A 216-nucleotide genomic window follows, 5' to 3' on the forward strand; every position below is an offset into this window, starting at 1 on the left:
GGCCAGGCCCCTGCCCCCCTCAGCGTCTCCCCGGCCCCGTGCCCCTCAGCTGCTGCGAGCAGGAGGAGCCCACATACTTCGCCATCTGGGGCGACAACAAGGCCTTCAACGAGGTGATCATCTCCCCGGCCATGCTGCACGAGCACCTCCCCTACGTGGTCATGGAGGGGCTCAACAAGGTGAGCCGGGCGCCGGGCGGGACCCTCACCCTCAGCG

General features: G+C 69.4%; 1 protein-coding gene across 1 annotated transcript in view; it reads left to right on the forward strand.

The window, feature by feature from the left end:
* Positions 1–216, forward strand: part of DAGLA (diacylglycerol lipase, alpha) — a gene marked incomplete at both ends in the record, with an annotated part of 23,772 nt that overhangs the window by 19,216 nt on the left and 4,340 nt on the right. The window contains one exon of the mRNA XM_014544543.1: positions 50–179. Within this exon, the coding sequence (XP_014400029.1) occupies positions 50–179 (130 nt within the window). The remainder of the gene's footprint in view (positions 1–49; positions 180–216) is intronic.

Source organism: Myotis brandtii, unplaced genomic scaffold, assembly GCF_000412655.1.
Source record: "Myotis brandtii unplaced genomic scaffold, ASM41265v1 scaffold369, whole genome shotgun sequence".
Classification (NCBI taxonomy): domain Eukaryota; kingdom Metazoa; phylum Chordata; class Mammalia; order Chiroptera; family Vespertilionidae; genus Myotis; species Myotis brandtii.